The following is a 13,330-nucleotide window of genomic DNA, read 5'->3' as shown; positions in this document are numbered from 1 at the left end:
CAGCAGTTGCTGGTGTTAACACTTCCAAAGTGCAGTAAGTCAGTGGTTGGTGCCACCCTTGATTGTATGGGGCAGGACCTGGGGGAAATACGGGAAGCCCAAGTAGTTACTGGATTTCGACTTTCTACAACTTCAGGACACGCTAATGATTATTTTCAAATTATTTTTTTTGTAGAAAATATATTTTATTTAACTTTTTTCAGTTTTGATTTGTTTAAAACATTTTCTTTTTATTTTAGCTAAGATTTTTCCAGAAGAAATAGCTCCACTTTTGCCAGCTGTCTCTGGAGAGAAAATAGCTGAAGACCAAACCTGCTATTTTCTTCAGCTACTGTTAAAATATATGGTAATTCAGGTGCGGAGGATATATGTTTTTAACTACTCATATTTGGAGGAATGTGCTTGTGGTAGAAAATTAAGCCTACACTGTATCTGTATGGAGCTGGTTTTGCCCCTCCCCAGGAAGAAGCTTTCTTCTGCACTTTCTTTTCCTTTTAAAAATAACAGTAATAATCCCAAAGGTGTTTCCTTGTGCCATTTTGGGTGAAAATAGGAAGTTTTTCACAATTGTTATAAGAATTAATGAATGTTATCCAAAATTGCAGGATAACTGACTGTTTTATGTGCTTATGGTTGCATTTAGAAAATCGATATGGGATAAAGATGCAGTTTGTTCTGTTTGGACACCTATGTAGCCGAGAAGACATGTAAAGGAACACTGGAGAAAGAGATTAAAAAGGAGAGATAGCTTATGAGATACTTTTTTAAAGGATGCGAGTAACATGTACATCAAAAATTTTAATTAGAAATAGATCAGATTAATCTGTACAGGAAAGAAATTAAGATAATGTGTATATTTTGAAAGTACAAATTAAGCCACATTTTAAATGAAAGTGGAAACTATGGACTGAACATTAAAGAAATCAGTATTTAAAGAAAGATAAAAGATAATTAAATATTTTGAGATAGATTTTTTTTTTTTTAAATATCAAAAAGCAAGACCAAAGTGATATTTGGAAGGGGTTTTGTCATCTTGAATAAATGCTTTATTTTGAAAAGTGGCTATATGAAATTATCAGCTTCCTACACGCCGCTCTTTGTTTTACATATCAGTCTCACAACACTTCAGTTAAAAATGTTCACTGTTCTTTTTATACTTTTATTACATGTTTGGGATCTAAAAAAACTTCACTGCACTATAAATCCAATTGCATTGTTGTTCATCAGCATTCATTTATTTGTATTGCTTGGTAGAGGGGAGCACAGCTGGGCAGTAACCTTGCTACAGACAAGAGACAAGATTAAAATAATCTGATGCAAATGCAGAGTGATTGCTCAGAGCCATAAAGTAGAGCAAATGTACATCTTCAAGAAAATTTCTGCCTGCCACTGGGTAGAGTTTGAGTCAGTTTATTTACCTAACAAGTAAAATAATAGAAAACCTCAGTAGTCTTGTTTCCAAGCTGTACACATGTATTTTGCAAAAGTAGGACATTGCATGTTCCACAATTTTTAGAGATTTGGGAAAAGATCTATTGTACAGATAAATGTGTTTAAAATAAATAGATCTCATGTGACTGATATAAACAAGTCAGTGTAATAAATTATTATCTTGGATATAGATTCAGTGAACTTATCTGCTATATACAGTTGGACAGGCTTTTCGAAGAGCTTTTACTGGAAAAAAAAAATTAAAAAGTTAAGAATCCTGTAGTCTTGTGAAGTTGTTTTAAAAAAGGAAAAGAAAAAACAAAGTGGGCCTGAATTTAAAATGTATGTCAAAAGATAAATACTTTTAGTGCTCACTTGAGCTTCACAAAAAGAGAAGTGATATAAGAGACTAAAACTCAGGTTTAAGTTATCAGTGGGAAAAGTGCTTCATTGTAGAGACATCTGCTTTTTCCCTTTGTATTTGAAGTTGTATTGGATTTTCTGAAACAAATAAAGAAAGCGCCCCCAGCTGGTTATGTGCCGCTTATTCCAAACTGAAGGTGTTTTAATTTGGAAAGAGCAACTCTTTGTCAAAATTTGGTACAGTCTTCCAAGGAATTGTAGTTCAAACCTGTTGGTAAAGAGAAACTTGCAAGTACGTGTATGACTATTTGGTGTTGATCTATGCAAGAACAGAAGAGTATCTTTAAAAACAAACTTAATGTCAGCCATCTCCTTGTCAGTGGAAAATACTTGTGCCTTGAGTCCGGTTTTGTAAAGGAGTATTGCATATGCATGTGCAACCATATTAAACGTGGGCATTGAGTATGTTTCTGATGAAAAATATGTTTGTGATAAAAGCGTAGCGCAGAGTAACAGTGTCTAAATGTACAGGTAGAATCAAATTGGTTGAAAACATTAATACGACGTTTTCTGTTCTTCACTGCATTAGAACAGCAGAAATACCCTTGGCTGCTAATGAGCTTGCTTTCTTTGATGTGCTAAAGCCCTCATGGTAATGTCTTACATTCTTAATGCAGTTTGTAAAGTTTTTTGGGACAATGCTATTTTTTTGTATTTCATGTTAAAGTGTAATTATTTATCTCTTGTATTCGATGTGGAATGGTTGTCATTATAACACATTAAGTTAAAGCTTTTTGTTTTTCCTCTAACTCCATGACAAAGGCTGCAAGTTTAGAGTGGAAGAATAAGGAGAACCAAGATACTGGTTTTAAGTTTCTCTTCACCTTGTTTAGAAAATATTATCTTCCTCACTTGTTTCCATCTTTTACAAAGCTTACCAACCTCTACAAACCTGTACTTGGTAAGTAGTGAATTTTGCCTTTCAATTAAAAAAATAAATAATGGTGACTGTTCTCAGTAGCATGTCAGTTACCTTGCTGGCATATCGCTACAGTTCTGTCGAATGAACGTTTTTCCTCCCTTATCTCATGTTTTGATTTTTTTCTAGCACAACTTTTGATTTTTCTGAGATAGTCCAGGAAGCTGCTGCTGCTTATCGCTGTATAAGGGCCAGCCTGATTCTCCTTTCCTAAGGACGTTTCCAGTGCCATAGCATTTATATTGAGTGAGCGAGGACTCTGTAGTTGTGATACATAATGAAGACAGAACATGGTTCCCTGACGGGTTTTTTAAAAGAACCAGCAAGCTGCCCAAGTGTGAGAGAGTTGCTAACTTGGTTACTCTTGTTTTATTTCTTGGTTCCTTGGAAGAGAAAATGAGCATGAAGGAACGAATGAAAGGAAACTGAGATGTATGTCTACAGTTCTAGGATTATCAGAAACACTCACGTTTTTCCTAATTTTCTACTGAATTATGTATTAGAGTCAATAGGAGTGGTGGTGTTAATACTTTATGTACTACAGCCTCTTCTCCGTCATCCTTCCCCTCCCTCCACTGACTTTCAACTCCTTATAACTTTTAGTGTCTAAAATCACCTCAGTGGCACTGCAGCTGTGTTGTTCACAGCTAGAGCCCAGGTCTTCCATGTTTTTCAGCTGGGCACCAGTGATTTTTCCCTAAATCTAAGCATCTGAATAAATTAATGACCCAGCCTTTCTCCCATCAGCAATCTTCCACTCCTTCCATGTGTTTTTTCTTTTATTTGAGCTTGTGCAGTACTCTTTGCACCCAAGTTAACTTCTTTCTGATGCATCAAGTATCCTTTTTCTTCTTAATCTTTGCACTGTTGAGCGTTCCAGAGTGTTTCATCTCTTTCTTGCTGTACTTTATTAACAAACTCTGTGAAACTTCCAAAATTAACTTATGTTGTAGTAGGAGTAGTTCTTTGTGTTAGTTTTTGTCCTTTATGCAGCCCTTCTCTTTTGCTTTCCTTTGTTTTGTGTAATACAAATGATAGCTTTCAGGAAGGTTCTGTGCTTTTGTGTTCTTGCTTTTCTTTAGGAGTAATAAAATTATGACAATGTAAGTATTAATATAATGAAAGCAGTTAGTCATTGCATCTGTTATTTCCTATGGAGAAAATGTTGGTCACATGTTCAGTATGTTTAACTAGAGCCTGGAAGCAATTACAGTTCTCTAAGATCAAATTTTCTTTATATCTTCTCTTTTTATCTCACCAGATATTCCTGATATAAGACCAAGACCAGTATACATTACTGCAACACGAAACAGTGAAAATGTCTATAGCACAAAAATCCCATATATGGCAGCTCGAGTTGTTTTTATTAAGTGGCTTGTTACCTTCTTTCTTGAAAAGAAATACTTAACTACTGTTCAGAATACAAAAAATGGAGGAGAAATGCTCCCTAAAATTATTCAGGTGTGCTTTATAATTTACCTCGCTCTTTTCATATCCGTGCTACCCTTGCAAATGATCTTAATGCACTCACAACTGAAGCAAGAAAGAAATGCTACCGCTAAGTGAATAAATGTTGTACTTGATTTGGTTTTTTTTCTTCGAAGAGGGGAATCTCCAAGGGAGACCCTTTAGTAATTCACTGCAAGTGTTTTATTTTTTTCCCCTCATAGCTGTTTGCCTTACCAGCTTCATCAGTATTGTGTTTAGACTTTTGGAGTTTAATCTGTAAACTGTCATACTTACTTGTGCCATGGACCATTTCCCAGCAGCATCAAAGGCTGCTTTGTTTTCGTCTTTTTTTATAGCAGCTTTTTACAATGAGATATTAGAAAATTGTTTCACTTGGAATTTGCTGGTTGAGACTTCTCTAGGATTACAGACTTCACAAGGAATTTTATAGAAATATATACTTTTTCTTCTAAGAGACTCTCCGGTTTCCTGTTAAGAATTTAGGATCAATGTCAACTTAGATTTTTCTCTTGAATTGTGAGTTAGTGTAAAATCTGGCTTCAGCAGAAAAGCATACATGAACTGCTAGGGTAGAACTGTATATTTTCACATCAATTGTTTTTGGAGTTCTTCCCTGTAGAAGTTTGAAGACCTAAACCAGTTAAGTGTCACTTACCTACTGAAAGTGCTTTTGTAATTGATCTTTTCCTTCTCATTGGAAATTCCACCTTTTGTATAAACTGCTGTGCTACTCCAACAGACATAGCCTGGAAAAATAATACTTTTTTTCACTGAATTTTATAGCTGACACCACATAAATATTCAAGTTGCATAAAGGTATTGCTGCCCTGAAAATGGAAACTGGTCAAATGTTATCACTTAGCTGAAGCTGTGTGCCAGCTTTTGGCACACATCGACGACTTAGTGGTTTTGAAGTTCACTGACTGTAGCCTGTGCCTCACTAGTGTTGCTTAATCTTACCAAAAAACTTCATTACGAAAAGCAGTAGAGGTGTTCCTGCTGCTCCATTACTGCCCACTTGGTCAAACAGAGGGCAGCCTTATTAATGTAAACATAAAGCAGAACCACATTTGGGCAGTGCTTTGAGTTAGTGTAACTTAGGGTTTTTTTTCTGGTAACTCACAAGCAGTTTTTTAGTCCTCTTCTCCTGGCTGGATCGTTTTATCCTAACACGCTTTGAGATGTTGCAAAATACATCCGGTGCCAGAACAAAACTTGACAAGAGAGTTGTCAGGGATAATAATGTGCAAGAGTATGAGCCATGTACAGTGGTATGATCTGTCTTTTCCCAAAAATGAGGTGACCTGGGGATTCTCCACGGTCTGTGCTTTCCTCCACTCTTCTACTCCTGCCGCTGCACCCCTCCCTTTTTTTTGTCTTTATGGAGTGGGAAAAGTCTGTAAAGTATCCTGTTTGTATACTCTGCTTGATATATGTAGAGCAGAAGACTGCATTCCTTCATGGACCAAGTAGCATACTGAAAATTCCACCTCCTGACTGCTGGGATTCCAGTGTTGTGTGTGAAAAAGAGCAGTAGTATCTGCGTCTGTGTAAGTGTTCCAGATTTTTGGTGTATGCTCTTTCAGTTAGTTAATTAGGCGTTTTCTTCTGTGTAGACTGTTGGTGTTGTAAACCAAGATAAAAACACAGAGCTGGAAACCACTATGTCTTACGCAAGTGAGCAGGAGAGAAGCCATTCGAACAGCAGCACCTTGTCTGACAGAAGGCTCAGCAACTCCAGTGTCTGCAGCATTGAAGAGCAGCATCGGACCGTCTATGAGATGGTGCAGAGAATCCTCTTATCCACTCGAGGATATGTTAACTTTGTTAATGAGGTATTTCGACAAGTAAGTGTGTATGTTTAATTGCTATTGGTTTTTTGGTTTGTTGTTTTGGTTTTTTTTGTTAAAAAGAAATGTCATGGTTATGAAAGAGAACACTGTGAAGGCTGTTGGTCAGGTAACCAGCCAAACCTGATGCTAATCAAACCAGCACTCTTTTAGTCCTTCCTAGGTCTAGTTTTAATGATAAAATAGGAAATTTTTATGGGAAGTGAAGCTTGTTCCTGATGCCAGACTGCAATGTGTCTTACTTGTTCTTGGTATTATGATGTGATTTAAAGGTGTGTAAAGAGCTGTTAGCTTGCAGATGTGTTATTTGAATTCATAAGAGTTTTGTTCCTGTAATCAATGTCAGTATTCAATGTTTATATCAGCACTGATTGCTTCTACTAATAATTTTCATTGATTTGATACCTTTTCAATTTTTGGGGATAAAAATACATATGGACCTACCGGAGAGTCCCATTCTTTTTTTTTTTGTTTGGTACCAAGGTAGAAATTGGTTGAAGCAGCTGTTTCAGGTCACTGAAATGTGCAGAAGATACTCTCCAGCAGCTTGGTGAGCCCACATGCTTCGCTGTGAAGCATCTTGTGTGTCGGTGCTTTTCGGGGGCGGAATGGCACTGCACCGGCGGGCGTGCCGAGTGTGTGCCGATCCGCTGCGCCGTGCTGCCCTCTCCTGGTGGCTGTTCGCAGCATGCAAGGTTCGCCCAGCTTCCAGGGGACAAAGGCTAACGTGATGCAGTACTTTTACCTTTATTCAATATGATCAGTGGTCAGTAATTGAAACTGATAATGGTATTTTGTATTTATCTCTCCCTTACAGGAATCTCACTAGTTACTGTGATTTCCTTTACTTATTTCTGGGTTTGTTTGGTCTTTTTTTCTTTCTACCCTACTTTTTCTGAAGGCATTCTGTGTAGTGCCTATGCATCCCACTGATGAGCTGCTGTTTCTCTAATATTCTAGCAGTTGGATTCTGTTTTTTTCAGTTTCTGCATCCTTAATAAGTTGACAGAATTTATGGTGATTCTATGATGACAGTCTCTGTGGAGACATTTTCAGAAGTTTCACATACTTGCTGTATGGCACATATAAAATTGCTTTTGCAAGCTCTGCAATTTGTGTTGAAATCAGCTGTTGGATGTTGCACTTCATGCTGACTAGGGACAAGGAAGTGTACTATATGATGCAAAGATTTCCTGACCTGAGCAAGATACCTTTGTAATGGTTTTGCAACTAAACTGCGTATAGGAAATGCTATAGGTTTTGACTGTTAATCACAGAGAGTGGGTAGTTTCTTCGCAGTTGAAAGGACCTGGTTTTTTTAGTGTGAAAAATGTATTCTCATCTCTTTCAGTGTTTTTATAATATAGTGCATACTGATACAAATTTTTTGCAAAATGCGCTGCTTTTTCTTTTAATAAATGATATTTTCAGGCATTGATTTCTGTGCCTATTCACTACAGGGCTAAGGTCTTCCGTCACTACATTTTTTTCAGTCCATTAAGACATCTAGAAATGTGGGGAAGCAGCCAGTCTAGCCTTTGCAAGTGTTCAGAGGGGACATATTTACAGAATGATTCCCAAATACAGATACTAAGTAGCACGCTGACAATAAATTAATTCTGTTGATTTCCAAAACTGTAGTGAGAAAGGATCAAATACCAGCCACTGTTGTCCTCATCACAACTTACCTATCCTTGCTGAAATGTTATTTCACATTGTGTACTGCTGATGTAATTTGAAGTCATGTTCTCCATAAAGTGTAGCGTAGTACCCAGGTTTAGCCTGCCAGACCTCTATGGCTAGTAATGGCTTGTGAGGTGAATTCACGTTACGTTAGGGAGCTTGCAAGGAGCAAACCCAACTACTTTGGTTTTGTCTGAACAAATATAACATGGAAGTAATATGGAATTAATAGTTATGGAATTGTGGATGGTGTAGGTATTTGCATAGGCTGTTCATTAATTGTAACTCTTTCTAGGACAGACACAAAAATAAAAATTATGTATCCTTATTTATGGGTGGTGGTTTGTGAGTGTGTTTACATATGCATGCACATCTATGTCCTATATATAGTGAAATTACTTTACTTCCCAATTTAGGCTTTTTTATTGCCACCTTCTGATATATCTGCAACACGAAAAGTGGTGAAGGTATACCGAAAGTGGATACTGCAAGAGAAACCTGTGTTTATGGAGGAGCCAGACAAAAAGGAAGATGGTCAGGATGCTGTTGTCAACTTGGGAGATTCATCAGTGCAAACGGATGGTAAACATGTATGGTATCAGTGTTACTTGCTTTATTCTGTTTGCCTACAATATAGTTTAAGTCTTAAAATCGCTTTGTAAATGAGTAGCAATTTGGAAATTGTGTGGAAATCCAAGATTTAAAAATACTTCTATTTAAGGACTCAAAATTTAAAGAAATATTGAGTGTTCAGTAACACTTACGGAGTGCAGGGAAAGATTGCAGCTATTTTTCAGATGTAATTTGCTGATTGTTCCCTGCCTATACAAATATGAAGACAATAACTTAATGGAAGAAATACTAATAGGTTCTGCAGTGTTAGAATTTACACTGTCTGTTGGCCTAGTGCATGTAGGACTATTTCCTTTTGGTGGTAGTTAAAGGATTTGACAATATGTACTGATTTGTGTATACTGGGTGATATATTTTGATTCAGACACCTTAATCTAGGAAATCAAAGTGTAGATACAAATTCTGCACGTCATCTTTTTAATATCCTATACTGAACCATCAGTAAAAGTTGACTCTGACACTATTGACACTGTGAAGATATATAAAAGGCAGTTTTGTTGTACTGAGAGAGATTTGAGTTGAATTACAAGGTTTTGACAGATTATTTTTTTTTTAGAGGGCTTATAGTTTTGTCAGGTGTAAATTCAAATATTACTACAATCAGTGGCATAAAATGTGATGTAAAATATTTTAAATAATACAGCTGTTAAAACTTCGACAAACCTTAAATTCCATATACAGTCTGTTTGTTCAGAAGTCAAGAAATAATAGATAGGAATTCCTTGCTGAAATGAATGTAGGACGTGACAGTTCCTCCTCTTTTTCCTTTTGACACTTCAAATTATTTTGAATAAATACGGACGTACTCCTTTCTACTCTGTCACTAACTGAATGATGCTTTTGAAAGCTCTCCTCAGACCATTCAGGACATAAGCGCTCATCCAGCTGGGGAAGAACATACTCCTTTACCAGTGCTGTTAACAGAGGATGTGTATTAGAAGATGAGGACAAAAATGTTAAAGCTGGTACTCAAGCTGCGTTACAGGTGTGGTGTGCAGAAAGAGTACAAGGCTGTACTTTCCATAATCGCATAACTTACATTATAAATTATGATATGGTCTCTGAGATTAAGGAAAAGAACTACCAGCAGTTGATGGTTTTTGTAAGATATGATTTGGACTTCATTTATAACTTCTTAAAAACTGCATATTAAACCATGTGACCATGTCTTAGAGCCAGATATCTGTATTTTAAGATAGAAGGTTTGGGTTTTTGGTGGCTTTTTTTCTACTGTGGGTACTAGGAATTAGTCGGAACTGTACATTTGCGGTCATTGAACTTATTTATTGGAAATATTGGTAGTTGCTCAAGCATATAATGCCAGGAAATGAGTAGCTGGAGAAATTGCACTCTTGCCTGACCAAATAGAAGACATACCCACAAAGCCCTCTACTGTGTAATGCATGCCGTTGGTGGGTCAGTAATATCAGCTGACTTTTCACTAGAGCGGTGTAGAATAGCAAAGTGATAAGTAAAACATGAAACTTGCTCTGAGGAAAGTGAAAGGTTTGACTGGAGAAGCATTTTATTCTAAGTTTTGACTTTTTTTTTGTTCTACTGTGTAAGCTGACTGTAAATGCCTGTCTTGAAGGTATTCTTGACAAACTCTGCAAATGTTTTCTTATTGGAACCATGCATTGAAGTCCCTGTGCTTCTGAAGGAGCAAGTTGATGCTTGCAAAGCAGTTCTGAGTATCTTTAGGCGCATGATAATGGAACTGTCAATGAATAGAAAGACATGGTAAGCTTACTATATTTGCATAGTTTAAGAGAAAATTATGAACACAAACTTTATGGGGGAGTTACTGGGTAGGGAAAAGATTTGCTTTCTCAGGGTAGACGTCTTTACATAAGTTATGTTTGTGACTTGCCCCTGAATTGATTTGCGAGATTGCAGGTTCTGCAAATTTGACTTCAAGGTTCTGGCTGGTATTTCCACTCCTGACTACACCTTCTCAAAAATTAATTTTTACAGTCCAAACCCAATTAATGTTATCTTGCAAATGATCTGTGAAGTCTGACACGTGACCACATTATCAATAAGTAGAGGTTTACTGGATGGCTAAGAGGTTTTTTTGGTACATGAAAATTAACAAGTGCAATTAATAGGAGATGTGAACAAAAAGTACAATTTTGTTTTGGAACCAGGGAACAGATGTTACAGATACTCCTTAGAATAACAGAAGCTGTGATGCAGAAGCCGAAAGAGAACCAAATAAAGGATACATTCGCTCAGAGCATGTCAGGATTACTTTTCCGAGTGAGTGTTTGGGGGTTTTTTTGTTTGTTTAGGTTTTTTTCATGTTGTTTTTTCATAATGATTGCCCATTGTTTTGCATGCTACTATGAAACCCAGTTGTAAAACATGAAAAAATTCTCCTTTGCAGTAGTGTGAGTAATTATTTTGTAAAGCATTCCTAAGAGTGGGAGGCATTGATTTGATACATTCTTCAGGTCTCTATTACAAATGGTGGTGGAGCAGTCTCTTTGTGGGATATCTTCAGTGAGTATTTCTGAAGCATAAGCTTGATGTAACTTCCTAGACGATCAACTGGCAAGTCAAAATGGAGTTGTGTTGAACGAGATGAAAACATTTATACATCATATTGTACTTCGCATGCTCAGCTACAGTGTCTAGGCCTGAGTGTCACAGGTGTGGCTCAGTCAGTACCATCATTCTGTACATGTAGAAGACAGTTCTCCATTCTATTATTATACACAGCATATTATTTCAGTTTACCAGGGAACAGGTAGACCACCTAAAACATATGTTTTGCAATTTTTAGATTTCCTTTGTCAGTAACTTTAACAATTATATAACCACAGACTTTTGAGATTGTGTTTTGATGAAACATAGCCATGCATAATATCTGTGCATCATGAATAATCGGTGCTAGTATGCAGGTTGGCATTGACTTCATCAACGTGTTTGTTGGTGTTGGTGTGCTGAATTAATCTTGACAGAAATGCTTGAACTGTCATCTGTTTCTTTACTCTCAGACCCTCATTGTGGCTTGGATCAGAGCAAATCTGAGCGTTTACATTTCTCGGGAGCTGTGGGATGAGCTGCTCAGTGTTCTGTCTTCCCTGACGGACTGGGAGGAGCTCATAAACGAGTGGGCCAATATCATGGACTCTCTAACAGCAGTGCTAGCAAGAACCGTGTATGGGGTGGAAATGACAAACTTACCCTTGGATAAGCTCAGTGAACAAAAAGAAAAAAAGCAGAGAGGAAAAGGTTAGTCTCTGTGCTTCAGTATCAAACAAGTTAAATATTTAAGTTTAATCTTAGATATTAATTTAATCTGACGTTAAATACTGCTTAATCTAGTGTAAGAACCTGTTTAATGAAATGTGAAGTGCTTTGGATTTATGTATTCTCATCCTTCATTGTGCGACAAAAGGTAATTGGGGTCAATAGAAGATAGCTATTTAGCAGTTTTTAGAACGCACTTAAAATCAAGTCTTTTCTGTAGCAGAAATGAAACGTGGTTTCCTGTGCTGTGGTCTGGCATAGTCATCAATGTAAATTTTTTTCATGTATTTTTATTAAACTTTATTGATTACAGTATTTTAGCTGTATTTATGTGCTGCCTAGCAATTGATGCACATAGTTGAAGTAATGATTGGTTTTTATTAATAGTAAAAAATTGTCTGTTTGAAATATTAGTATTTTCCATGTCTGAGTCCATTCATACTTCAGCAAAAATATGTGCCAAAGCATACAATGCTAGAGAATTTTGTTTTCTTTATCTCTAAGGTGGCATTTTAGAGCCTCAAAAGACAGCTGTAGTAGGAAGATCTTTTTCATTAAGCTGGAAAAGCCATCCTGAAGTTGTGGAGCCAATGAGATTCAGAAGTGCTACAACCTCTGGAGCCCCGGGAGTTGAGAAAGCAAGAAATATTGTTCGTCAAAGAGCAACAGGTTAGACCTAACTAGATCCTTATATTCCCAAACACTCAGTAACACTCAAGTTTTAAATCTGCCTTTGAGTTGTGGTTCGTTCCAAAAGTAGTGCAACTTAATAATTAAATGCCTGAACAGAGGTTTTGCATGTACCTTTGTCTGGATGTCTTGACCATTACCAGTATGAAGGAAGAGTCAAAGTATTTCAGGAAAGTCTAAATATATGCTTTTAAATAAATTGCATTTAATGGCAAGTTAGTCCTGTGCACATTACAATTTTTTGTCAAGTACATCCCTAGTTTATCAATTCGTAAGAAAACATAATTAACATCAGTCAGGTAATACATATTGGTTCTGTACTTTCATACAGCTAGCCTTTTACTGTGAGCACAAGGTAAACCAGATGTTTAATAAACAATTTCATCCTTTCCTATGAGCTTTATTTAATTTCTTAGCATGATGAGAGATGGTATAGCATCTCCCTTTCCATTTTTTCTCTTATGTATACTTCTGGAAAGAAGAAAATGTGAGAGGGGAGAATGGGGGTGTGAGAAGTGATGAGGGGATGTCTGAGACCCCCAGATACCTGATTTTTCAAATATTTCAGCATCCTAAATTTGATCTCTTTATTTCATGGTAACATGTTTCTGTGTTCCAGTTCCATGGGCTATGGATTAAAACTCTCCACAGAAAATCTGCTTTTGAATAGGAGATATTTTGCTGCACAGCTTCCTTCCTCATTCATGACAGATTAGTTGTGTTTCTTACCAGGAGAACTTGAAGGTGATTTAGTATGGTTTTTGTGGCTACAGGCTTCATGTAGCTAAGCCACAGTCTCCAGTTTAGATCACAAAATGTTTTGGCAATGGTGTCAATTCATTCTTTGGGTCTGTTTTATTTTTAAATTCAGCGAGTTCCTATTTGTGCTCCACCAGAGAACATTTCTTCTGCTATAGCATTTCTAACCTAGACTTCTCACCAGAGCAGCAGAGAACCTTGGAAGTATTGGTCCGTG

At 36.8% G+C, this 13,330-nt stretch overlaps 1 protein-coding gene across 4 annotated transcripts in view; it reads left to right on the top strand.

Annotated features, from left to right (window-relative positions):
* RALGAPA2 (Ral GTPase activating protein catalytic subunit alpha 2) overlaps positions 1-13,330 on the top strand; it is a 136,466-nt gene that overhangs the window by 25,340 nt on the left and 97,796 nt on the right. For all 4 annotated transcript variants that reach the window (XM_037405406.1, XM_037405407.1, XM_037405408.1 and 1 more), the window contains exons 7-16: positions 240-355; positions 2,617-2,755; positions 4,035-4,234; positions 5,860-6,090; positions 8,193-8,366; positions 9,257-9,394; positions 10,001-10,149; positions 10,557-10,668; positions 11,409-11,646; positions 12,169-12,333. In XM_037405406.1, the coding sequence (XP_037261303.1) occupies positions 240-355; positions 2,617-2,755; positions 4,035-4,234; positions 5,860-6,090; positions 8,193-8,366; positions 9,257-9,394; positions 10,001-10,149; positions 10,557-10,668; positions 11,409-11,646; positions 12,169-12,333 (1,662 nt within the window). The remainder of the gene's footprint in view (positions 1-239; positions 356-2,616; positions 2,756-4,034; positions 4,235-5,859; positions 6,091-8,192; positions 8,367-9,256; positions 9,395-10,000; positions 10,150-10,556; positions 10,669-11,408; positions 11,647-12,168; positions 12,334-13,330) is intronic.

Source organism: Falco rusticolus, chromosome 12 (assembly GCF_015220075.1).
Source record: "Falco rusticolus isolate bFalRus1 chromosome 12, bFalRus1.pri, whole genome shotgun sequence".
Lineage (NCBI taxonomy): Eukaryota > Metazoa > Chordata > Aves > Falconiformes > Falconidae > Falco > Falco rusticolus.
The sequence above is the reverse complement of the archived record's forward strand: the minus strand, read 5'-3'. Positions and strand labels throughout refer to the sequence as shown.